The sequence below is a fragment of the Vigna angularis genome, chromosome 4, assembly GCF_016808095.1.
Source record: "Vigna angularis cultivar LongXiaoDou No.4 chromosome 4, ASM1680809v1, whole genome shotgun sequence".
Taxonomy (NCBI): domain Eukaryota; kingdom Viridiplantae; phylum Streptophyta; class Magnoliopsida; order Fabales; family Fabaceae; genus Vigna; species Vigna angularis.
In genome coordinates, this window is record NC_068973.1 from 12,691,907 (window position 1) to 12,715,547 (window position 23,641).

Below are 23,641 nucleotides of genomic sequence, written 5' to 3' on the forward strand. Positions count from 1 at the left end.
TTTATTTATTCGATCGTTAAAAGCATGAAATCGCTTAAGTCATTTTATTAACGATTAATAATAGAGAAAAATCCAAATTCGGTCATAAATTAATAGTTGCAATGACGATGGTAGTGTTGTGCAACAAGCATCCTTTGAGAATTCACATCTAACAATGGAGGCAAACCCAAATTAATCATGCTTTACTCTCACCCAAATTATTTCATTTTTTACCATTTTCATATATAAAAATTAAATTGATACTATCTAATAAAAAATTAACATTAATCATATGTGCAAGGAAATTTATATAAAGTTTTAGATAATTATATTTTTTTATAGAATAAGTTAAACCATTTTTTTACTACTTTCAACTTCAAAACCTAAAAGTTATCGATACAAAATTATATCCATCTTTTTTATATTAAATTTTAACATAGATATTAGTACTTAAATATATCATATTACAAAAATTCAATTTTTTTTAATATTACAAATTTTCATATATAAAATAGTAATTTACTCATATAATTAACACAATTTAGCTACTTACTTTGATTAATACCTTATTTTTATTTGACACTCTAATATCCTACATTATTTACTTTACTCGTATCTAAAGTTAAAATTCTTTTGTTAATCAATATAGTTGATCATTATAAAAAATACAATATTTTGTGTCACTTTCTTTAAAGTAAAAAATGTAAAATATATGTACACTTTAATCTATTATATGCATTCTTAAAAATTGAGTATAACAAAAAGTATTAAATTGGTCTATCGATGTATTGATTAAACAAGCCTAACAATACTTATTAAATGTTTGTCAATACAATCATTATATGGTGATAGTAAAAAGCAGTAGATGAATATAGCAAAAAACATTAGAGGAGACCTTCCATACATTGATTATATGAGTCTATAAATACTCTTAGATGAATTTGTCCATATACTAATTAGATAAGTCTATTAATATACATTAGATGAGTTTGTCCACTTACTGGTTAGACGGGTCCTATAATACACATTAGATGGATTTGAATATGCATTAATTAGATGTGTCTAACAATACACATTATACAAGTGTTTTCATATACATGTCTTAAAAGAGTCTATCAATGCATTGATTAGACAAGTTTAGGAATACACATCAGACAAGTTTTTCCATACACTTATTAGGTGAGTATAACAAAAAATATATTAGATGAGTCATTTCATATATGATTAGATGAGTTTAGGATTACTTTTATTACATGAGTTTTCTATGTAATTATTAGACAAGTCTAACAATATAAATTAGACAAGACATTCATATATTGATTAGACAAGTCTAACAATATATATTACACAAAATTTTTTATACACAAACTAGACAAGTCTATTAATACACATTAGAAGAGTTTGTTCATTCATTAATTAGATGAATCTTGTAATACACATAAGACAAGTTTGTTCATATACCAATTAGACGAAACTAGTAATACACATTAGACGAATTTGTTCATACATTTATTAGACAAGTATAATATAAGATATTAGACAAGTCATTTCATACATTAATTAGACAAGTATAAGAGTATACATTAAATTATGCACTAATGTACATCTTTATAAAATCTACTCTTTATATTTGTACATACATAATACTTTCTAAATTTAAAAATAATTTTTTACATTAATTCTATTCAAAACTTAATTATAAACTCAAAAATATTATTATTTATCTTTTCAATCTCTAAATATCTTTTAATATAATATATTTTTTTAAAAAAAAAATCACACAAAACAAACATCAGCTCATTCGCAAACATGAGTTTAAAACTGTTTTTCTTTTAAAAAGCAAAACAAAAGTAAAAAACATAATTACCCACTTTCAAATTTTATAGACTAAAATTTTCTTTTAAAAAGTAAACTAAAAGTGGAAAACATAACCACCCAATTTCAAATTTTGAAGACTACAATTTTTCCTCTAAAAGTATTATTTTTGAAATAATATTTTTGAAGTATTAAACTTTTAATATTATGGGACAAGTTAAAATTTCAACCTCAAAATAAGGGTGACAATGACATTTAAAGGCATATAACCTTTCCACTCTTTTGAATAGTTGGTGCCATTAATGTTGTAGTTACACTACACTTGGGCATTAAAATAATTAACCTTCTGAAACTACATTTTAGAAGAAAAAAAAAACATGTTCTAGAAAAATAAAAAGAAATGGATGCTAAATTAGTAAGTTTGGACAAAACAAATTTGACTATTCATCTTTTGCAAAGTGTTTTTTTCTCAACAATATTTTGAATTTATTGTTATTTACCTATCTCAAATTTATAAGTAAAAATAGAGGTGTAAATAATTCTCCATTTCATATGTGCATAAGTTGATTCTAAAAGTTTGCATAAAAATTGAATTTACTTTCAGTCAAAGAGAATAAAACTATAAAATTGTTAATTGTTATTTAGTAGAGTTTTTTTTAAGCGGATTTTTATCTTCGTAAATTAATTTGAGGTTTTTAATAATTCTTAGTATTGAAATTATATTACGGAGTCTTTCTTTGTAAGGTTTTAATTTTTTCTATTCGTGACTACTATTTTATGGAGATTTGAAATTTCATTTATAATTATCCACTTACACTAATACTTTCTTAATTTAATGAAATTTATTTTTTATAATAAGAAATAAATAAAATATATAAAATTGTAAAATACACAAAAATTAATCAAAATTAATTTTATTGATATTTAAGATAAAACTTGTTTACTTGTTCAATTTATTTAAAAATATCATTTGTTTTGATTAGTTATTTAGCAGAACTAAAGCATTTTAAGACCCTTATTAAATATAGTGAAAGGACTAATTAAGAGTATAAGAATAACAAAATAGTTAGGTCGTCACAAATTTTATAACCAACATTAACTGAGATAAAAAGTGACCATTTGTATTTCTTAATAAAGTGATTTAGAATTTAATTATTTTAAATAAATACTAAATAAAGTATGTTGAAATAAAGATGATTCACCTTGTATATTTATTAGAAAAGAAAATATCCCCACTCTTTTTTTAATATCTTTTTAAGTCCAATAAATAAATTTATTATCAAACTATTTTAAGATAGAAATGATATTTGCTAAACATTTTTTTATTATTGAAAAATCACCTATAAATAGAAAACTATATAATTTATTGATAATTTATAATGGCAGTTAAAAAAGTAATATTTGTTTTACAAATACTTTTATTTTCAATCATCAAAATAACCTTATTTGTCTAATAGTTACATGAAAGAATTAAATACTTCTAAGAAAAATGTTAAACTATCAAACTGAAGGGGAAGAGAACAACTCCTAGTTCGAAGTTGTTTTCACAATGGTAGGAGGTAGTTAACATGATAGAAATGTACCTTTTGAAAATAATAGTATGTAAGACAAGTTAATATAAATGTAGTATAAGATGACCCAGAGGAAAACATTATTTACTACTCATTTTAAAGGTATATGAGATATGTTGCTATATAATTATTTTTTGAAAAAGAATATATTAAATTATATATAATTTAGTACTTTTTTTTTAAAATACTCAAATTACAAAAAAAAAAATGTATCAAAGTATTAAAAAATGATGTATTTGATTTATTAATTATTCATAAAGAGGAGACGGAAAATGTGAAAAGGTTAGGAAATTAATAAAGTAGATTGAAGGAGATGAGGGAGAAATAGTAAGATTAGAAATTGAGAAGAAAGTGTGAGAGGAGAGAGTCACGTATCTCACAAGCATTCCCAACATCATCAGTGGTATTTCCAACATCATTCGTGACTGTCGTATTCTCGGTGGCTTCGGTGACATTGGCAGTGACTTTTTCATGTGCAACATGGAGTCCTTGGCCAACATGATTTCTATTAGAAGAACTGAGCGTTGAAGTCCCATTTGTCAAGGTTATAGTAGTTTTGATTTTGGCTATGTGTAAAGATTTCTGATAAATTGTTTTTGGTTACTTCTACCAGTAGTTTATTTGTTACGTGTTAACAGATCCCATTGATTACTATAAAGCCATAAATATTATCTTAAATTATGCTTTTATTTTTCGAACATATTTTGTGCCCTTTTGATATGATAATCTGATGTAGGGTTTGGATATGCCTCAAACTTTGAAACTTTGTTTGTTGTTGCTGAGAAAAGAGAAATTCCTATCGATGTGATCTAGCCTTTTACAACTAATATGGATATGAAAAGATTAATGTTTATTCATAACTTACTTCATGTGTCATATAATTTCTTAAAAAGTTACACACCGTATAGAGCTAATAAAGAAACAAAAAAAGGGTAGGATACCAAATAGATTTTAGAAACTAAGAAATGTGGTTTTGAATATTTTCTAGGTCCTATTTTATGGTGATTTAGCGTAGGGAGGTTCAATTGGACTGTTGGGATAAATAGAGAATTAAAAGGTGTAGAGCACTTAACAGATCTTAGAAGCTAGAAAATTTGGTTTTGCATTTTGTTTTTCAAGTTCTGTTGACTAGTGTAAATCACATGTTTTATTCTTCCATTGTGAAGATCGCTGATTTCATATATATCTTCAGTGAACTACATTTGCCATACAAAATAAGTTTATCCAAGAGTTGATTGAGTTGTTGACTCGGGATAACATGGAGATAATGAGTATGGATGAAACAAAAAACCGATTGTTAATATTTTTCATTTCTCACAACTTTCATTTTGAGAGACAATTGAAAGATACGAGTTGAGGCAGGACATAAAGCCTTTAAACTCTTTTTTTAAAGGGAGAAACTTTGGGAGTTGAGATGGAGGATGTTTTATGTTCTACTATGTGTCCCTTACTATATGATTTATTTTTTTTCTAGACTCTGAATTTTTGGCACATCTTAGTATACAATTACTATATTTTTCTTATCAAAATGGTACCTTAATTTTTTTTCCACTTATACTTATACCAACTGATACCTCCTTCTAAAGCAAGCATTAAGCCAAATTAGGATGATCAAAACATAAAGCTTGTTTGAAAAACTTATGAAAAATTTCAAGGTTTGATTTTTGTTTTTGTTCCTTGCTTAATTGGAGTGTATATGTGTAAAATGTTTGAAATAATAATTGGTGTTTAGATAATACTTGAACCAACAAAATCAAGTTCAAAGGAATATACATATGAAAAACTATTTGTCATGATAGGAGGAATGACTTACACTTTATTTCTTCTCTTTAAGAAGGCTCGTTTAGATTAAGTGAGAAAAAAAATTGCAAACAACTTAGATTCATTATTCTTGCTCCATCTTAGGGCTTTATTGTGTAAACATATTTGATTTGAAAAGTATAATTAATACCAAAATTAGAGATTATTAGATTAAATTAAAATTGGAAATGAAAGGGTTATTAATTTTTAAATTAAATATATAGACCTTGTTGAATTAAGTTGAACCTTGGATGGTTAATAAGAAGTAGTTCCTTTTCAGTATTCATAATGTTAACATCTCATGGTGAGTTGAAGCAATCTACATGATAATGGTGTAAATTTAGGAAACATAGGCCAAGATTGTCGGTTAAATGTTGTAGTTCAGGGTCTGATTTGAGATGAATTTCTTTTGCATAGTAGAATGAGTGATAATCATACTAAAATTGAAAAGATGCAGAGGTGATTAAGTTTGAAAAGTAAGTGTTTATATGTTTAGGAAGTCAATATTTATATACAATTTTGTTAGGAAGTCGTGTAGTAGAATGATCATATATTGGTATATTATTCATGAAACATTAATCTTATATTTGTATTATTTGTTAAATGCATAAGTTGTTATAACATTATATTAGGAATAATGACATATGTTTGTGTGGCGGAATATAAGAAGTAAATTTGACCAAATCCATAATGTTTGAACAATTACAAGAATTAGTCACTATTTTTTGTTGTACACACACAAATATATATATATATATATATATATATATATTGTTCTTTATTGTATTGCAAATGTGATTGAGGTATGTATGTAAGGTAATATGCATTGGAAAAGTTAATAAGATGTTAACTTGTAAACAAAAGAGGTAATTGTTGCAAATAAAGTGTTCTGGGAGAGAAACAAAATGTTGGTGGTAAGATTAACTACATTTGAGTTGGAAGCGATTGGACTGAAAAAGCATGTAATGGTGAAAGATATTCCTTCCACAGGTAATAAAGATGAAAAGATTAAGGAAAACAACATGTATTGTGAAAATGTTTCAAATGATGCATATATAGAGGTGGATGAACAATCATTAAGTTAATCATTGAACTTGTACAGTTGAATGAAAAAATTACTGAAGAAACACATTTGAAGTGTTACAACATGAAGTCTGTGAATGACATATGAGCGGAATAGAAGACGTGAAGAACAATATAGCTTAATTGACATTATTAAGGTAGGGAAATGTGTATTGGTTTTGTAATGTTGTATTGGTATGTTATAATCATGTCATGTTTTTGTAATTGGTCATTGTTTATGGATATAACATTGGAAATATGGTTAGATGTTATGTTGGTTTTTATAGGGTAGTTTGTACAAAATTTATGTGCGGTTGAATCATGTACCAAAATTATGTTCATTGAAGTATTTATATGTTAGCATTTTTGTTTGTTTATATGAACTCAACCTAGATGTTGCAAACAATTGGGATTAATTGTTCTTGCTCCATCTTAGAGCTTAATTGTGTAGGCATATTTGATTTGAGAAGCATAATTGGTACTATAATTGAAAATTTGTAGATTAAATTAAAATTGGAATGTAAATGGTTATCAATTTTGAAATTAAATATACAAACATTGTTAAATTAAGATGAACCTAACAAGAAGTAGCTCCATTGGGGTATTATCAATTTAAAATCCCATGGTGGACTAAAGTAGTCTACATGATAATGGTGCAAAATTAGGGAACATAGTCCAAGATTGTTTGTGTTAGAAATGAATGTCATTTATTCTTAAGTTGTTTTCACCAATGTTTTTAAATCTATGCATGACATTTGCATGAATTAGGTTAAAGTGAATGGATACAATTTTTTTGTGGTTGAAACCTTCATTGGGCAAAGTCTTTTTTATTCCATGTTTGATTCTAGACCTAAAAATTGATTGGTTAAAATGGTAACATATAAGGTTAAGTACATTGTGTAATGGGTTAAATGTGCATTTCGGTTGTGAAATCCTTATGAATGTTATCAATCTCCTATTCATGCCTTGTTCGATCAATGGTCTAGTGGAAGAAATCCAAATTGCATAATTTTTTTTGTACATAGTTGGACTTCATTGTAAGTAAGAGGTTAAACTCTAAAAAAATGTAGATACATATGGTCAATAGTTGATTAAATGTATGTTAAGTTTGGAAATCACATTGATCGATCGAAGAATGATAATGACCTTTTGCATAAATTAAGCTAAAGTGAATGGATCAGGTATTTTTTGTATGAACACAATGGTTGGAGAAAGAGTAATTGAATTTATGATTTATTTTGGACAAACAAATGAGTTGAGAAATCCTTATAAATGTCATCAACTCCATGATCATTTCTTGTCTTGTCAATTGTCTAATAGAAGATGTCCCTTGAAAGGTGTCATTATAATGTTGTTGTTTAGACCTTTGAACTTGATTTCCAATTATAATAGTTAAGCTAATGGTGGTTAGCTATATAGGTAGTAGTTGGTTGAATGTGTTGTAGGTTGAGAAATCAAGTTCAATTGCCTAAGAAAGATCATGAACTTTGCATAGATTGAACTAAATTGAATAGTTAAGATATTTTTTATGGTTGACCCTTAGTTGGGAGAAGAGTGATTGATCCATAGTTAATTTTGGAACTACAAATTGATTAGTTAAAAGAGTTGAGAAATATGATTAATGTGTATTTCAATTTAATGTACAAATGAGTTTAAGAATTCTTATGCATAAGATCAATCCCTTGGTTACACCTTGTCAATCAATGGTGAACTCCGACATATTCTTTAATGATTTCCATGCATGATTTTGTTGTTCAAACCTTTCAATCCCGTTTTGATTGCAGATGGATTACTACTTTCCCACCCTTTACCATCATTCCGTTCTTCCTCCACCCTTCCACTATTCCTTAGTGGTTCTATTGTTCTATTGTTGCCCTTGTATCCTTCACCATGCACCTTCTTCCTTGTTTCTGTTCTACTATTGTTCCTTGATAGTTCTGTTATTTTGTTGTAGCTATTGTCTCCTTCATTGTGCACTTTCTTCCTGTTATTTGATAAACTATCGTGCATTTACTTACTAATAACTCAGTAAATAAGTCACCTATTATTCACTTTAAAAAATTGATTTCAATAACCACGTCATGATGTGGCATAAATTATGAAGGTTTGTAGATGAAACATTTTCCATAATTATATATTCTTCCATTGCCAAGTTCTTATAATATAATAAGAAAAATAATCAGAATCCCAACCCGATGCTTATCCTATATCGCCCGCTACTGCAACCCAATTTCCCATTCCCTCTTAAACCGTTTTGGCACCGCTTACACAACACATCACAGACAAGAAACCCACACAAAAACTAAATTTTAAGGAAATTTAGACCTCGTAGTAACTACACAACCACCAAACCTGACAAGTGATTTTTTACATGAATCATGAATTCTGAGGAAACCATCATTCATAAGGAATGTCTAATAATAACCAACGAGTTTCCGTTTGCAACAAAAACTCGTGTCATTTCCCTTCAACGTCCACGTATTCCTCTAACACGTGACTCCCCCTCTTCACTCCACGAACATACAGAAGAAAAAACCACTATATCCCTTTTACTGTAACACCCCTTCACACTAACATGCCACCCTAGTTTTACTTTTTGTGTTACGAGTTGTAAAGAGCCAAGTTCATTACACGCTATGTTGAGGCTTCACGTGTGTGTGTTGGAGGCCAAGGACCTTCCAGTGAGCGCTACGTATGTGAAGCTTAGACTCGCAAAGTTGAAGGCCAAGACAAGGATTTTGACAAACACGTGCAACCCCGTTTGGAATCAGGAGTTTTGTTTCAGGGTGCATGATGCTGAGGACGTGCTCCTTCTGTCTGTTGTTAGTCATGTGAATGAGTGCAGAGTGACCAATGGTTATGTCGGTTTCGTGGGTGAGGTTCGGATACCAGTAGGCTCAATTTCTTTTGAGCATACCTTGCTGCCCACTTGGTTTTCTCTTCAAAGCCCCAGGAGTGGGAAATTTTTCAATAAATATTGTGGTTTGTTTCCCTCACTATATTACTTACATGCACTACCATGAACATAATCATATTTATGACTTGTGACTATATGCACAATTCTATATATGAACTTGTCATTATACTAGTCTATGAACTATTTTCTCTTACTTTGTGTGTTCGTTTATCAGGAAAAATTCTCCTTACTGTTTATCTTCGTGGTAAAGGTCGTGCTTCTTTTACCAAGCATAAGCATTCTCCAAATCCGACCCTTGCAGTTGAGAACTCGAGGGAATTGGAAGGTCATCACAGTTCATGTCGGGCACCTTGTGATAAAATGGATGTAGGCAAACTGTTGAGGGTTATTGCTAATGGTCTGCATAAGATTTTGAAAAAGAAAGAAGGAAACTCAAAGCCCGGGGATTCTTCAGAACAATCCACATTATTATCTGATTCTGAAGTTAGTGTTCATGAAAATTCACCTACTTGTAGCTTTGAAGAAGCCCTTGCACAAATGGAATCAAGAGATAACAAACCTGAAATGCCTGAAAATTTGTCGGGCGGTGTTCTAGTAGATCAGATTTATTTATTCTCTCCATATGACCTTAATTTGTTTCTTTTTGCACCCAAGTCTCAGTTTCGTAAAGATTTGGCCGAGCTGCAGGGAATAACAAATGTGCAAGAGGGACCTTGGACATGGAAAAATGGAGATATGTCTAGTTTAACACGAGTAGTTACTTATACGAAAGCTGCAACAAAATTGGTTAAGGAAGTTGGTGCCACTGAGGAGCAAACGTACATTAGAGTGTGTAGAAAGGAATTTGCTATACTTTGTAGCATAAGTACACCTGAAGCTCCATATGGGAATACATTTAGGATTGAATTGCTTTACAAGATAATGCCTGGTGAAGAGGTACCTTCAGGAGAGGAATCCTCCCATCTTTCTGTGTCATGGGGCATTGTCTTCCTTCAAAGCACAATGATGAAAGGCATGATAGAAAGTGGAGCAAGACAGGGATTGAAGGAGAGTTTTAGCCAGTTCTCCCAAAAACTAGCGCAGAATTTTAAGGTTCAAGATAAGGCAAATTTTTCAGACAAGGAACATTTTTTGGCAACTTTGCAAACTGAAGACCAGTGGCATTGGTGGCAGGAAGTTTCATACTTTTGTAATTTCACTGTGGTTTCCACCTTTTTCATGTGTTTGTATGTGATGGTGCATATTTTTTATTGTGGTCCAAGTCTACCTCAGGGCTTGGAATTTGGGGGGCTTGAATTGCCAGATAGTTTTGGGGAACTCATTATAGGTGGAGTTTTATCCATCCAGTTGCAGCGTGTTTACAATATGCTGTCTCACTTTGTTCAAGCAAGATTTCAAATGGGTAAGTAAGCATATCATTTTAACATATTGCCATGTTTTTTATCTCTGTCAATGAACTTCATCTGAGGGATCACATTCCTCTTCATTTTCCTCTAATAGGAACTGACCATGGCCTCAAAGCTCATGGTGTTGGATGGGTTCTTACAGTGGCTTTAATTGAGGGGGTTGACTTGGCTTCCTTGGAATCAGAAAGGGTGTCAGATCCCTATGTAGTTTTCACCTGTAATGCACAAACAAGATCAAGCTCTGTCAAGCTTCAAACGTCGAATCCTCAATGGAATGGTTGTGCCTTCTAACTTGTTGATAGTTCTCTAATATTCAATAACTTTGCTTTGATATGGATATATCTTCACCGAAATTGTCTATTTGTATTTACACTTATATGCAGAAATATTAGAGTTTGAAGCTATGGAAGAACCACCATCAGTTTTGGATGTGGAAGTGTTTGATTTTGATGGTCCATTTGACCGGGATGTTTCACTTGGACATGCTGAGATCAATTTCCTGAAGCACACATCAACTGAGTTGGCAGACATGTGGCTTTTGCTCGAAGGAAAACTTGCTCAATCTTCTCAGTCAAAGTTGCACCTGAGAATTTTCTTGGACAATAATAAAGGAGTTGAGACAATCAAGGAATATTTGGGGAAGATGGAAAAGGAAGTAGGCAAAAAGGTAAGAATTAGCATTAGGAATTTGTCTTGCTCAATTCTCCTTGCCCCTAAGGCATGTGCCTTGGTAATTGGTATCATGCAGTTCAACCTAACCTACTTTATTTTTTTCTGTGTCATAAAACATTTAGACCTATTTGTTGTATATAACTGAATAGCTGAATGACAGTTGAATCTTAGATCACCACAAAGGAGTTCTACATTCCAGAAATTGTTTTCATTGCCTCCGGAAGAATTTCTCATAAAAGATTTAACTTGTTACCTCAAGAGAAAAATGCCTTTACAGGTATGCAAGACATCAAAGTGGAAAATTGTTCAAATTATATGAAATTTTGACTTGATATATAGTAAGTTATCTGGTGATGTTTGAGTGATAGACTCCATAATTTAAGCGAAGGATGCTTTCCTTCTGTAGGGTCGGCTGTTTCTTTCAGCAAGGATTCTGGGTTTTTATGCCAATTTCTTTGGACACAAAACCAAATTTTTCTTCCTTTGGGAAGACATTGAAGACATACAAGTGCTTCCTCCATCGTTGGCAACATTAGGAAGCCCTATATTGGTCATAATGCTGCGAAGTGGTCGGGGTATTGATGCAAGGCACGGTGCAAAGACTCAAGATGAAGAAGGGAGACTTAGGTTTCATTTTCAATCATTTTCTTCATTTGGTGCTGCCTGCAGGTATGAACAAGGCATGCTTAGATTCCTAATCTTATAAATCAATGTCATCTATTGACATCTCATTTTGTTTCCATAACAGAACGATAAAGGCCTTGTGGAGAACAAGAATTCTGAACCCCTATAAGAAAGATCAAATTACAGAAGAACATGAAGATCAAGAAGGCTTTGTAATTCCAGAAGACTCTGCATCTATCTTAGAGAATAAAGCAAACATGTCCAGAATCTTCTCTGCAGAACTACCAATCAGGGTAAGTAATTAATTATACCACAATAAAACTAAAGACAGATTAAGATAATTTTATGTGTAGTAAAAAGCTAATCTAGCTGTAATGAGTTATGGCTCAGATGATATCTGTGATGGGAATTTTTGCTGGAGGAACCCTGGAGCATAAAATTATGCAGAGAAAAGGATGTATGAACTATGAAACTACCGCGTGGGAGCTCATAAAACCTGAGGTGTTCGAGAGGTGTGTTTCTTACCAATTCAATCGACAAGTATCAACTTTTGGAGGTGAAGTCACAAGCACACAGCAAAAATCTCCAAATGCAGACACTGGAGGGTTGACTGTCGTTGAAGTTATGGCTCTTCATGGTGTCCCTTTTGCTAATCACTTTCATGTATGCTATCTGGAAACTCAAACTTGTATTCAATTACTTGTGATAAATTAGCTTTGTTCATCTTGTTCCATTGAAGGGTATCTAATATTGTTTGCCTGCAGATTCATTTTAGGTTCGAAATTGAGCCATCATCTCTTGGTGAACGTGCTTGCAAGTTTGATGCTTACATTAGTGTTAGGTGGCTTAAGAGCTCCAAGTTTCAGAAAAGGATCAACAGGAACATAATATCCAAGTTTAAGGTTCGACTGAAGGAAATATTTGAATTGGTTAAGGAAGAGATTTTGATCATGTCTCAGAACTCAAATGAATAACGATTAGGGAGGTATGATACATATACTAGACAAAAGCAAAATGAGTTTTCTCTAAAGCAATTAGCTTTCTGAAATATCTAATCAGCTATGATTTATTTTGCATTATTTTACAACGCTTAGTTCAAACTTTGTTTACAGCTTTCTATCCATTAAACTATGAGAAAGTTTGAATGGAAGAAATTAGAGCAAAAATATGTACTATTTACCAATATACAACTCTACTTCTGAAGTAAAAATTTATACTTGTTTCTGTTTTAGATATTCAATGAGTATGGATTATATATGTATATTATGATAAACTAATATTACAGATAATATTATAGATAAAAAGCATGAATAAATTGTAAACTAGTGCTCGGATTGAAATCCCTGAGGCAGTATCATGACTTCATGATTGAAATCCCTGAACCTTTGAACCTTATTCTGAACCTTTTGAATCTGACTCACTAAAATTAAAAATCCAATTTACCTGAATCCAGAGTAATTTATCTAACTCATTTAATTTTTTTAATAAATACTTTTTATTAAATTAGTTATTTTATAAAATATTAAAATTGTTTACGTGATATTATTTTTGTATGAATGAAATCTCATATTTAATTTATCATAAATCTAATTTAAAACTCTTTTTCTTTATTTATATAAATAAATGAGCCAATAAGTCAATATATGGTAAGTTAAGTTAGATTAATTTATTAAGTGATCAAATTATGGTTAACTGAGAATCCGTTTTGGCAACATTATTGTAAACTACCAAAATAAAACCATAAATTAATAAGTTTGCAAACTCAAGTCACTTACTAAAAGTAGACACCTTTATTTCGGTGATGCATAATTCTGTTAAGAAGTTAAAACTAATCAAACTAAATAATAAAAGATTGAACATTCTTATAAGGCGAACTAAATAATAGAAAATGCTAACTAAATAATAAAAATTGAACATTCTGATAAGAAAAGTTGAATCAAATGATTTTATTCAAATGCGTGAATGATTTTTAAAGTTTGATTCTTTGGAAAAACTAGAACATAAAATAAAACCCTAAGAGTGTGTTTCATACTAAATTCACAAATTCCTAATTTTAAATTCCTAACCGAGTTTTTTTCGTAATAAATTCACAGACTTTTAACTGTGTTTAGATAAGGCTTTTTAAAAGGGTAATTTATCTTTTGTGGAGAATTTGAAATGTTTTATAATATTTGTTTGGGTAAAGAATTATAAAGAAAGGAATTTCATCAGAAATATCACTTAAAATTAAAAAATTTCAAAGTTTACGAAAAGAAATTAAATTTCTTTATATTATCAAATTCATATTTTAATTTTTTATATTTGTTTTCAATTAATTTGATGTTTTAGATTTAAAGTAATCAATTTAACTTTTCATATGATATTCCGATTTTATATTTTAATTCAACACAGATTCAATTTAATTTGAACTTAGTTTGAGTTGAACTCGACTCAACTTCACTTAACATGAGTTTAGCTCAACTCGATTTAATATGATTACAAATTAATTTGGTTTGACTCAAACTGGGTTAAAGTTGAATTAATCTTTTATACAAAACATCTTACTAGAAAATATGATCTTAAATTCTTTGGTTAAAACTTATTCATAAGCGATTTTCATTCGAACTTTCAAAGATTTTTTAAAATTGTAAAAAGAGTTCAATTCAGTCTCGTATTGAATTGGACTATCCTTTTTAATACACACAACTTAAGTCCAGTTCAACCTAGGCTCGACCCAACTTTGCTCGACTCAACTTGCTCAGGCTGACTCAACTTGTGGGGTCCGTATCAACTCGACATGTCTTAAACTCGGGCAAACTTGGTTTAGTAGGATTTGTCTTGGTCTTGATTGGATTAGAAACAATCTAGACCGACCCAACTAGATTGATTATGGGTTGTCCTCGACTTAGATCAAGTGAACTTGCCCTTACTTGACTGAATGTCAGATGCCCTAACATGACTCAACTTGGCTCAAATGACCTGAAATTGGATGACTCAACTGGACTTAGGTTAAGACCGAACATCTCAACCTAGGCTTGAGCTGACTTAGCTTGATCAAGGCTAGGGCTAACTTGACTCGATCAAGGCTCAAACTTACTTGGCTTGTGTTAGACTTAAATTGACTTGACTCAAACTTAATTCAAGTTAATTTGGCTCTCTAACTCGAATTGACTTAACTTGACCTTACATGAGTCTGATCTAGTGCTATCTTACTTGGACCTGACCCATTCTAACATTTAATAACTTGAAAACAATATTGTTTAATGTAAATTGAGAAAAAGTTTTGCAAATATAAAATGGAAAAAAAATTTTGGAATTTTGATTAAAAATATCATCAATCAAGATCAACTAGTAATATTTCATTATTACAAGTCAAATCCAAAAATAATAAGGTTCTTAAAATTTTGCAAAATAAAGTACACTTTAGTTATTATCAGAAGACATGTTCAATGTTTTCGTACAAATAAAACTTAGGAATTTTCAGGATTGGAAAACATAAAATTAAAGTTAGAAAATAGAAATAGAAGGCTAAGTCAAGAAATATCAAAACGAATCAATCCACAACTTCAATAACTAAACAATTCAAAATCATAATTCTCTAAAGATTCACATCCTAGTCTAACAATTAATTGATTTAGTCAATCTACTAAATCAATCATACAAAATTAAATATCAATATCATTCTATCCAATTTGTATATAGTTATCGAATCAATATTCAATAAATTCTTAATTTGAATTCTAAAATAAAAAATACAAATTGATATTACAAAGAATAAAACTAAAATTAAAGAAGAAAATAAAAAAATCAGAACAAATCTCAATTCGTATTATTTAATCTTGATTTTATGAATTGATTCTCAAATATTTAATTTTTCAGTATTCTATAAAATATAAAAATAGGTAGAAAAAAATTAATAAACGGTCTAGAAATTCAATTAAAAATATCAAATCCCACAAAATCCATTTATAGCAAATTTGTTTCAAACTGAAAAAAAAATCAAACGTAAACTAAAAAAGTCAGAAGTTATGCTTATCATACATAACTCCTATTAAAAATAAAATAAACAAATATACTTAAATAGTTGTTATCACACACAACTTCAATTTCTAAAATAAAGCAATCAAAGTTGTATTTGTCATAATTTAAACAAACTCATCTTAGCCATACACGATTTCAATAGTTAACAAAAAAAAAAAGTAATGATAGTTTTAATTTACAACTTCTATGGAATGAATTTGTTCATACATTATTTGTATATAATTTGAAAATTAAAATTAAAGTGATAATTTAGAATCAGCACTTCCTGGATATGTGGTGAACATCAACCTAACTTACCCATTGTTATAATTTATACTAAATGTGCCCGATAGTGTGTGATTATAAATTCAAGAAAACATACAAAGAAGTTCTAAAGTAAAGTTGATATTGATAGAGACACATGGAAAGGATGGGAAGTAAAATTTGTAAATATCGTGCATAAATAAATTCTAAAGGTAAAAATTATACCAACACTTCTCATAATGCGGTCTGATTGAAATTTCTTTTATTTTTCTGTTTTCGAATAAAAAATATGTTTCTTTCACCAATAATAACACACAAAACGAATCTTTCTTTCACAAGTTACACACAAAAAGAATGGTTTAAAAAATATAATTGTATTTGTTAAGCATATTATTACCCTTGTGTTTCTACTTCAATGCTCAAATCCAACAATTCGGTTTGCTTGAAGAAACAAATTGACCGTGTATTTATTATCATCCTTTTCTTACAAAAAAAAAAAACTTTTATTTTTATTTGTTGATCCTTTTCAAACTTCAAGAGACCACTTATATCCTTATTTTATTCATGTAAAAATTTATTAATTATGCATATATTTGTGATATGTAAAAAAAAAACATATTCTGTTTGGTTTGGACCTAAAAAGACGAAAGGAAGAAAGAAAGAAGAGAAAAAGAAGAAGGGAGTAAGCAGTAGCAGATTCCATTCTGAACTTTTACTTAAGTGCAGCAATGAAATCAGAAGTCACTGTCAAATTCCTAATTCTAACTAAACCAAACAAAATTCCAAAGACGATATTCTCAAAGCTGCATTGAATCGATTCCAAATTATCCAAACTCATAACAAATTCCCAATTCCCAATTCCCAAACCCCAAACTCATTCTCACGCCATGGATCCCAACCCTCGAACCTTTCCCATCCTCTCCTACGTCATGTCGCGCCTCCCTTCTCTCACTCCCAGGCCACCCGCCGCCGTCAATTCCGACTCCGACCACTTCGACCTCGAGCAGCCGCGGGCCCCGGAGATCGTGGGCCAAATGCCGCACCTCGCCGACCCAGACCTCATGGCCTCCATGGGCCGGGCCGTATCTCAGGTGGCCCAGGCCCGAACGGTCCTGAACCTGATCGGGGAGCGGCCCACGCACGAGGAAGTCGACAGCGCCAGGGCCAGGCTGGCGGAGATCGAGGCCCAGCTGTCCCACGAACTGGAGGAGATCGTGCTCCAGGCCCGGCCCGCGGAGATGGAGATTCACGGGTGGCGGGCCCACCAGGCCGAGAAGGAGAGGGAGTGCCGGGAGCGGGCGGAGACGGAGAAGCGAATCTGGAAGTCGGTGCTGCAGTTGGACGAGATGCACGAGGCGTACGAGAAGCTTCTGAAGGACGCGGAGAAGCGGTTGGTGAAAATGTACGAGTCGAAGGAAGATGGTGATGGCGATGTTGTTGGCGACGAAGTGAATGAAGAGGTTGTGGGAATTCTGCAAGAGGCCTATGGCAAGGGAATGGAACGCGTCAATCTTTCTGCACGCCAATTGAAGCTCTTGCCCGAAGCATTTGGTCGAATTCCTGGCTTGCTCGTCTTTGATCTTTCTGCCAATCAACTCTCGGTTACTACTACTTCAACTTTTCTTATCTTTAGTGCCTTTTCTTTGTTTTGAACCGTTTTCAAACACGCTAATAATAGTCTCACCCTTCTATTTTTTGTCATAGAACATGATAAATCAATTAGAATATTTTTAGATAAATTTATCTATCAGGCCCTGTGAGAAGAAAATAAAAATGTAAAATTATTTTAGTTTCTTTTTAAATGGAGAAACCCAATGCATTTTATCTTCTTCTTTTTTTCTCATGCAAATGTTTGTGGATAAGTTTATTCCTGATCCTAGTCTTTTTCGTTTAAGCTGGTAGGTGACATGTGTTGTTAAGGAATTCAAGTTGGTTTGGAAAAAAGTCGTACATAGGGTCAAAATGAATAAAATGAACAATAAGTGTAAGCACCCATAAACCTATTGAAAGCAGATTTTCAATGTGATGTCTTCGTCTTTTATGAGTTTGTTAGTTTATCGGTGTAGAAGTTTTCCAAAGTCTCCCTCGGAAAACCTAACATGTCTTTGTACAAAAGTTGAGTAATAAGCTTGTTCATCTCTCAAGATGTTCTAGAGATCTAGATCTACTTGCTATAAAAATTTATAGTTAATGTTATCTCTTATTTTGAAAATGAGTGTGTATGTTTCGTGGTTTACCATTGATATGCTTAAAATCGTGCCACGATACTGGTTTGGTTTGTCTCAATAATTTAGAACCTTAATAGAAAATAAGAAGTTTAAATAAGCTGAATACTTCAATTTTTATAAAAGCTCTTTTTAACTTTTTCAAAAGTTAATTTTAACGTTTGAATAAGTTATTTTAACTTGTTATTAGAAAAACTTTATTTATTTTTATGTTTTTAATTTTTTCTTCTATAAGCACTTATTTAGAAGTTTGTCGAAACGAGTTTTTTTACTGCTTCGCATACATACTAATAAATATTCTGTGCATCAATAGGCTATTCCTGATTCAATAGCTGGATTGCAAAACCTTGAAGAGCTTAATCTGTCTTCAAATCTTTTGGAGTCTCTGCCGGATTCAATTGGGTTATTACAAAAGTTGAAATTGCTCAATGTCTCTGGAAACAAGCTGACTGCTCTTCCTGATACCATCTGTCACTGCAGGTAAGTTAGAAATTCATTAGAGTAACACTATGTTATGGTCACCAATTTTTCTGTGCCTCGTGGTTTGGTATCTATGCAAACTTTAGAGCTGCGTATGCTTACTTTTTAAGCCATACCAGACCACCAGTCTGACAAGAATAGTGAAATAGGACCAGTTATGATCAAAATCTGTTTTTTTTTTTTTTTTAATTCAAATTTGTTGGAGTGCCTTATATCAAGGTTATATGGATTTTGACGTTTTGTTTCTGCGTCTTTCACCGTTTTAAATTCTACGTTCAAACGCTGTAAAGTATCTCCCTATGTTCTTGTTTATGCGAATGTCATCTCGTTTTTCAAGACCCGTAAAAGAAATCATACTGGAGTCATTGAGGAATTTGTTTAAACTATAAAAAATGTGATTGATTGATCTCCTATTATATTGAATGATCAGGTCATTGGTTGAGCTGGATGTAAGCTTTAACAATCTATCATATTTGCCAACAAACATTGGATATGAATTACCGAACTTGCAGAAACTCATGATTCAGTTGAACAAGATTCGATCTCTTCCCTCATCTATCTGTGAGTTGAAGTCCTTGCGCTATTTAGATGCTCATTTTAATGAGCTGCATGGGCTTCCCATTGCAATCGGGAGACTGACTAATCTTGAGGTTCTCAACCTGAGCAGTAACTTTAGTGACCTCAAAGAACTACCAGAGACATTTGGTGATTTGACTAACCTCAGGGAATTGGATCTCAGCAATAATCAGATCCATGCACTTCCTGATACATTTGGGCGCCTTGATAATTTGACCAAGCTAAACTTGGAGCAGAATCCTCTTGAATTGCCACCAATGGAGATTGTAAATCAAGGGGTTGAAGCCGTAAAGAGCTTTATGGCCAAGAGGTGGCTTGATATATTGTTGGAGGAGGAGAGGAAAAACAGCCAAGAAATGCAAGAACAAGAACAGGGTGGTTGGTTAACACGAAGCACCTCCTGGTTGAAGAATGTTTCTGGAAATGTAATTGGGTATATTGGAACTGGCGTTGGAACTCCCAGAGATGCATATCTTGATCAGCAGCTATGAGGTGAAGATCCAACACATTGTAACTTTCTTACTTGTATTCTGGAGAAATAATGTAACATACTATGTGCTGCTAAGCAACACTTCCCTGCTACTCCTTCCTTTTGTTCCATGCCCCACCAAAAAAAGCGTGGGTTGCTTTGCTTACAGGTATTTTTGTTTTGCTGAGGCAAATAACTGGATGAGAAATGCCAGTGGTTAATTTTCTTTCCCAAACATTTTTATATTAGGTAAAATCCATGTAAATTTAACATAACATGTGACTCCCATTGGGGAATTCAGTTTTTTTTTTCTTTTCATTTTTTACTAATGAGATTAATTTCATCTTATTGAAGTCGTCCTTTGAAACATATTTTTGATTTTTTTTTCTTTTCTAAAGAAAATTATGTTTAGAAGCTCCATTGATTTTAATTTCAGCTTCGAAACATGTGTTTAATATTTTTTGAATTCTTTACAAATTGTCGTTTTTTTAATATTTATTTTCATTTTTTAAAAATTGTGTTTTCAATTACATTTTTTTAAATAATGTCTTTTTAATAGTTTTTTGTTTAAAAATGATTTATTGTATTTATTTTAAATTAATATTTGTATTTAATTTATAAATAAATATGATATATTTTTCCAAATACGGTTCATTAATTAAATTAATTATGTTAATTCAATTAAATTTAAGAAGTAAAAAATAACAAAAAATCACTAATTTGAATAAAAGAAATTAAAGATGCAAATAATTTAAATGAAAAAATTGAAAATAAAATATTGTTTATAATTATCTTAATCTGATCTTATTTCCAAAAAATAAAACATTTTTTTTTATATTGAACTGGTTCATCCACCCATTTCTATATAAATGATTTTTATCTGTTGCTCCCATGTCATGAAAATGACATACTGCTCCAGTTAAGATCCTTAACTAACAGTTGCATTAGTTGAACCAAATATTTGAATTTGATTAACCTTGATTTTTGTTCGTCATACACAAACATATAGACAATCAACTCGAATATTTTAGATAAAAACTACATACACACATTTAAGCCAAACTTAGTAATGTATGCCAAAATAAAAATTATATACATTACATTAAATACAGAGGCAATGTGCAACCCCTGTAGGTATTCTTTGGATCATTCGTATCAAGCAAAAGTACAAATGAGTTTGTTTTTAGTTAAAATACAAGGTGATGGAGTACAACCCAACCATAATATCTTCACAAATCCTGCACTGGAAAGATTCATGCTACCAAGGATAAAGTTTTCTTTAGTTAAAATAGAAATACAAACGAGTTTCACCCTCACATGAACCAAAAATAAAATAACAAGCTTATTTTATCTATGAAATTTCTTTCTAGTTTTTATCAGCCTATTTTATAGTTGTCACATTGAGGAACTAGCCCTCCTTTGAAGCTGAATGACCTTGAACACACAAAACATCTTTTATAAGTGCATTGAGGTTCATATTGGAGGATCCACCTTCAGCGACTGCTTGGTCACATATACCCTTAAGTTCAAGGACCCTCTCTCGAAGTTCTTTACCCTTTTCAACATCCATAAACTCTCCAATCACTTCCAATATTTCTTTTTCTGATATCAATTCTTCACTGCCCAGCACTGATCTTTTCAACTCCCACCCATTCTTCCACACTTCCAAAATTTGTCTACTGTTTGGAACTTGGTCCAAGAAAAGAGGGAATGTCAGCATTGGAATACCAGCAAAAACAGCTTCCAGAGTGGAATTCCACCCACAATGGGTTCAAAATCCACCTACAGAAGGATGTGACAAAACCTTCAATTGGTCACACCAAGGCACCACTGAACCCCTATCCCCACATTTCTCTTTTAGCCAGGAAACTTCTCCACGAACCACCCACAAATAACGAACACCACTAGTTTCTAAAGCAGAAACAATCTCATTCATTTGGGCACAGGACACAGAGAGGAAACTACCCAGAGAAATGTATAATACTGACATAGCTGGCTGAGAGTCTAACCAATTTAAGTAGTCAAACTTGTAATCACTGTAGGAAACTGAATGACTTGCTTCAGGTTTGAAGTAAGGGAAGGCAATGGGATAAATTGGAAAGTGGAACATGCCTCTCAAAGAACCAATCGCCTCAGCTTCCAACCCTTGAACACTATTAACTATAAGACAGTCTGCTTTGGACACTACTGAAATGCATTCCAACTCAAGTTGCAAAAACCTCAAGTCATTCTCCCGAAGCACCGTTCCAAGATCAGCCAATTGTGCCGGAGAAATTCCTGGTATATGCTCTTCACGATCATCTACGTCATTGAAGACCACACAATTCAAACACCAAAGAATTATAGTGTGTATAAGTGAAATTTGTTTAATTTATCTTCAGTAATTATAGAAAAAAAAATTAAAACTTGTATTAAACATGAAAACCTGGAATCCCCAAATTCACTGTTCCAGAAATCTTCTTTTTATCTTGAAACAAAAACAACACTTACAAGTACCTGATTTACCTTCAGAATTGAGTTATTAGAATCATGGAAAAATTCTACTATTTTGTTTTGAAGATTATAGTGTGCAAATTTCAAAACGACCATTAATATAAACAGCAACTGAGTTAAGCATTTATGATGGGTCGTTGGGAATTTCACCGAGGAGATAAACAGCAGACGAGGCATCTCTTCAACCTCTACCTAAGGAATTTAAACCATTTATAAACTAAAAAAATAAACTTACGAAGTTACGAATTGAATTTCCATCGATTTCTTATAAATTTTACCTAAAAGATCAGCCTTCAAGGCTCCGTTACGAACCAAATTTTGTAGGTGATCTAAGCTGAGGAAAAAGGAAGCCGACATGGTCCATAGCAGCGCGACCGGAATATCCATGAGGCGTGCGAGGGCGACTGGGAATTGCAGCTCGACGTCGGCGAGGAGGGCAGTGACGTCGGGGTGAAGGCGGTGGAGGAGGCGGCAGAAGGGAGGTTGGAGGTTGGTGACGGCAGCTTGGAAGAAAGCAGTGATGTCGGAGGCAATCTGAGATTGGAGAGGGATAACGTTGGGGATGGTGGCGAAGCGAATGTTGGTGTGCTTTTGGTGGGAGGCGATTAAGCCAAGCCACTCTTGTGTGACGACAATGGTGATGAGAATGGAAGTTTGAAGTGAAGCAAGCTGGTTGCAGAGGTTGATCATGGAGTTTACGTGTCCTTGGCTAGGGTAAGGCATGGCCACCACGTGTCCTGTTAATCCAAGATTCTCTGCAACTGCAAATTCCATCTCTCACACGCAGATTCTATGGTTGAAGCAAAGGTTGGATTCAATGTTTGCTTCTTCTATTCTACTATCTTTCACTTCTCATCGGTCAACCTCTTCTTTCTCTATCCTTCATTTTCACCCTCTTCAATCACCTCTACCATACTAAAATTTTCATACAAAGTTTTGAAATTTTTTTACAAACTTCCATTTCATATATTGTCAATATATTTTGGGCACTTTATAAATAAAAATATTATTAAAACATAAGTTGAAAAATAATTAAAGATAAAATATAATTGGATTATTTTTTATATTTTAGATTTGATTTTTTTATTATAGTAGTCTTGAAAATTTTAATATGATTATATTGAATCAGACCTTAATTTATTTTTTATAGTTAAAATTTTAATAATCATTGATAATTAATATTAGAAACCAATTTAAATTCTAATTTACAATTTAATTATATTTTTTAAATTATAATAAAAAATATTTTAGATTTAATTTATAAATTAGTATTTAAATTAATTATATAA

General features: G+C 31.7%; 2 protein-coding genes and 1 pseudogene across 6 annotated transcripts; 2 read left to right on the plus strand and 1 right to left on the minus strand.

The window, feature by feature from the left end:
* The first annotated feature begins 8,771 nt into the window (after positions 1-8,771).
* Positions 8,772-13,077, plus strand: LOC108330093 (C2 and GRAM domain-containing protein At5g50170). Of its 5 annotated transcripts, none has more exons than XM_017564578.2 (9): positions 8,773-9,209; positions 9,359-10,546; positions 10,645-10,827; positions 10,934-11,217; positions 11,383-11,499; positions 11,629-11,891; positions 11,971-12,139; positions 12,237-12,509; positions 12,611-13,077. In XM_017564578.2, the coding sequence occupies exons 1-9, from the start codon at positions 8,864-8,866 to the stop codon at positions 12,818-12,820; spliced, it is 3,033 nt and encodes a 1,010-aa protein (XP_017420067.1). In that variant the 5' UTR covers positions 8,773-8,863; the 3' UTR covers positions 12,821-13,077. The 5 variants fall into 5 exon arrangements, with proteins under 5 accessions (XP_052732348.1, XP_017420067.1, XP_052732345.1 ...); XM_052876385.1 differs by having other exon boundaries at positions 8,773-9,101; XM_052876388.1 differs by lacking the exon at positions 12,611-13,077 and having other exon boundaries at positions 8,772-9,209; positions 12,216-12,395.
* Positions 13,078-16,735: 3,658 nt separating this feature from the next.
* Positions 16,736-20,212, plus strand: LOC108331480 (plant intracellular Ras-group-related LRR protein 9). Its single transcript, XM_017566186.2, has 3 exons — positions 16,736-17,710; positions 18,648-18,814; positions 19,245-20,212. Exons 1-3 carry the CDS (start codon positions 16,997-16,999, stop codon positions 19,879-19,881), a joined length of 1,518 nt encoding a protein of 505 aa, XP_017421675.2. The 5' UTR covers positions 16,736-16,996; the 3' UTR covers positions 19,882-20,212.
* Positions 20,213-21,063: 851 nt separating this feature from the next.
* Positions 21,064-23,285, minus strand: LOC108331483 (UDP-glycosyltransferase 87A1-like; annotated as a pseudogene).
* Between the last annotated feature and the right edge of the window lie 356 nt (positions 23,286-23,641).